This window comes from Oratosquilla oratoria, chromosome 10, assembly GCF_046742065.1.
Source record: "Oratosquilla oratoria isolate Oo_2021 chromosome 10, ASM4674206v1, whole genome shotgun sequence".
In the NCBI taxonomy this organism is placed as follows: Eukaryota; Metazoa; Arthropoda; class Malacostraca; order Stomatopoda; family Squillidae; genus Oratosquilla; species Oratosquilla oratoria.
The window spans coordinates 19,390,842-19,393,341 of record NC_134786.1 but is presented as its reverse complement, the minus strand read 5'-3'; the positions used below and the strand labels follow the sequence as shown (position 1 = coordinate 19,393,341).

Here is a 2,500-nt window from a genome sequence, read left to right as displayed (position 1 = left end):
CGGCCATCGAAGAGGAGAAGACGAGGGACACTGTCATCGACATGGAACAGGGACGTCAGAGGAAGGACGACACGAAGCTATAACATTAATCCCTCAAAAATATGTGACGGATAATTCCTCTCCCCAACATACTTACATTTATGTCAATACATAGACGCATACATGACTGTATGCATGTACATGTGTATTGCACATACTTATATATGCTCGTAGGTGTATGTATACATAGCTATATGCATATGTATTGTACTGTAAATACTTTTTGATCTTCTCCAAGAGAGATCAAGGGCAATAGATTGATTGACTGATTGACTGTAAATACTTATATATGTTTGCAGATGTATACATCTTTGTAGGCATATATATGTGCATTGTACATATTTAATTAAGCATACGTGTGTGTATGTATGTGTATATATATATATATAAATATATATATATATATATACACATACATATATATATATATATATATATGCACACATAAAGCTAGCCCACGTTCTCACAGGGGTCTCCTCTCCTCGTTCCACACATTATTTCCTGCCCGTCCTATCTCTCTCTCCCTCATACAACCAGCCGATCCGAAGAAAGCGATGCTTTCACCGCTCTCTGAAGGTCACGCAGCACTTTTATGTTATGAGGAACTGGTGCCTGGTACGTCCCACTGTGGTAATCCCAAAAAGGGGTTAATCATTCCCCACTGCACACGGCACTGATCGCCCAGTTCAGTGACTGGGTTTCACTACTGGAGATCGTCTTCTGAAGACGCGGTCATAACCACCCTCAAAGGGAGTTGGAAACGGTCACACCCAAGGGAAGCTGTGGCTTCCGTGCCAGTGTTGAACTCCTCCAGGCTGCACTGGGAGGGGAAGGGCGAGGTACCTCCGGCTGTTAGTGGAGGAGTGTTGCCCTGAACAGGAAGGAGAACGAAATGTTGTTGGGCTGCTGTCAGGCAGGGGCCATGGTCTCTTCTAAAAAAAATCGTGGCGCAATAGTTGTCTTAATCAAATATTTTTTCTATGATGATTACGATAATGATAATAACAATAATTTAATGATAATTGATACTGTTGACAATTGAAATGTTTACATGATTAGTCTTATCATAGTACGAATATTTTGTATGTATATTTTTCGTTCTCATTGACGAAGATGTTTATATTTCTGTGAGAGAAGAATGTGTATATTTTCCAACGCGGCTAGTAAGAAGGTGCAAGACATTAAAAAGTGCATTGTTGCACTCAGTACGAAGAGGCAAAACAATCTCTCTCTCTCTCTCTTGCGGGAGGCGTAGTCAAATTAAGCGTTGTTTGGGTTTCACGCGAATTCGTGGACAAATAATGAATGGTTCAGTTCCACTTCGACTGCCTCTACGCGGAAAAGCCCAAGCAGAGGTAAACTAGCAATAACTGCACGTTGTTGTATGGCTGTGATGATTGTGCACCTCGCCCGCAGTGCCACAGTAAGAATGAGGACTAGGGACCTGATCCGCTCTTAGGCTCCACCATCTCGCACCGCTGCTGGGGAGACGACTAGGTCTGCTACTCTCCACCTATTGTCTCCACAGCAGCACGAAAGAGCACCACCAGAGGATGGGGGCCAGCATCGAGGCATGGGATATGAAAAATGGTCTTCGACTAATGAAAGAAGACTGCGGTCGAGACTAGAGAAGTGCCTTAGGTAGATGGCAAACGAAAAACGGCCGGAAGTACTAATGTACCGTAAGTGCTGACCAAGGATTAGAGTACTTAGGTGCCGCAAATAGTAACAAAGAAAGACCAGTCCGCAGGTGCTATCGCAGGTTTGAAGATGACGATAGTGCTCAGGTGCTAATCAGAAAAAGGGGCTCGATTGGATAGGGCAAACAGTGACATCAACCATGTCTATAGGTCGTCCTCAAGGAGGTGCTGGTGGTGGCTGCCAACGCTTCCAACCACTCCCCACCCCTACATCGAGGGGTCACCCCCGTTACTGCTGGTGCTATTCTTGCAGACTTGAGGGGCGGGAGGGAGTTCCTCATTTATCATTTTTGCCTCACCTTCGTCATTGTCCTCGGATCAGTCTTGCTGCCGTAATTGCTTAGATGGCTAAAGTCTACATACTGTACATCGAAATCATACGTCTTTCTGCGTGTGTATGTGTGTGTGTGTGTGTGTGTGTGTGTGTGTGTGTGTGTGCGCGCGCGCCTCATGTCACCATGGTGCGTCGAGCTGCGACTGTCGCAACTTCGCATCAAAAATACTTCGAGTTATGATTGCTTGGAGTCACCTTCGAAGGAAACAGCTCCTTCCTCCTTCTCTTCTTCCTCCTCCTCTTCTCTCTCCTCCTTCTACTCCACCCATCCCTCTTTTTCCTCCTGTAATCTTTTTACCATTAGGTGGACTGCGCATTCTAATTAGTTGACAACAAAGTCCTGGGATGCTCCTTTTAAGGGTCTCACCGAACGAAAGAGGATCCCGCTCATGGCGGCGTAGAAAATATATATGGAGTGAACTTTCGG

General features: G+C 45.1%; 1 protein-coding gene across 2 annotated transcripts in view; it reads left to right on the top strand.

Annotated features, from left to right (window-relative positions):
- Nhe2 (Na[+]/H[+] hydrogen exchanger 2) overlaps nucleotides 1-2,500 on the top strand; it is a 314,329-nt gene that overhangs the window by 309,567 nt on the left and 2,262 nt on the right. For both annotated transcript variants that reach the window (XM_076191601.1, XM_076191600.1), the window contains exon 19: nucleotides 1-2,500. This exon is cut by the window's left edge and continues 52 nt beyond it; it is cut by the window's right edge and continues 2,262 nt beyond it. In XM_076191601.1, coding sequence (XP_076047716.1) covers nucleotides 1-83 — 83 coding nt within the window. In that variant the 3' untranslated portion in view covers nucleotides 84-2,500.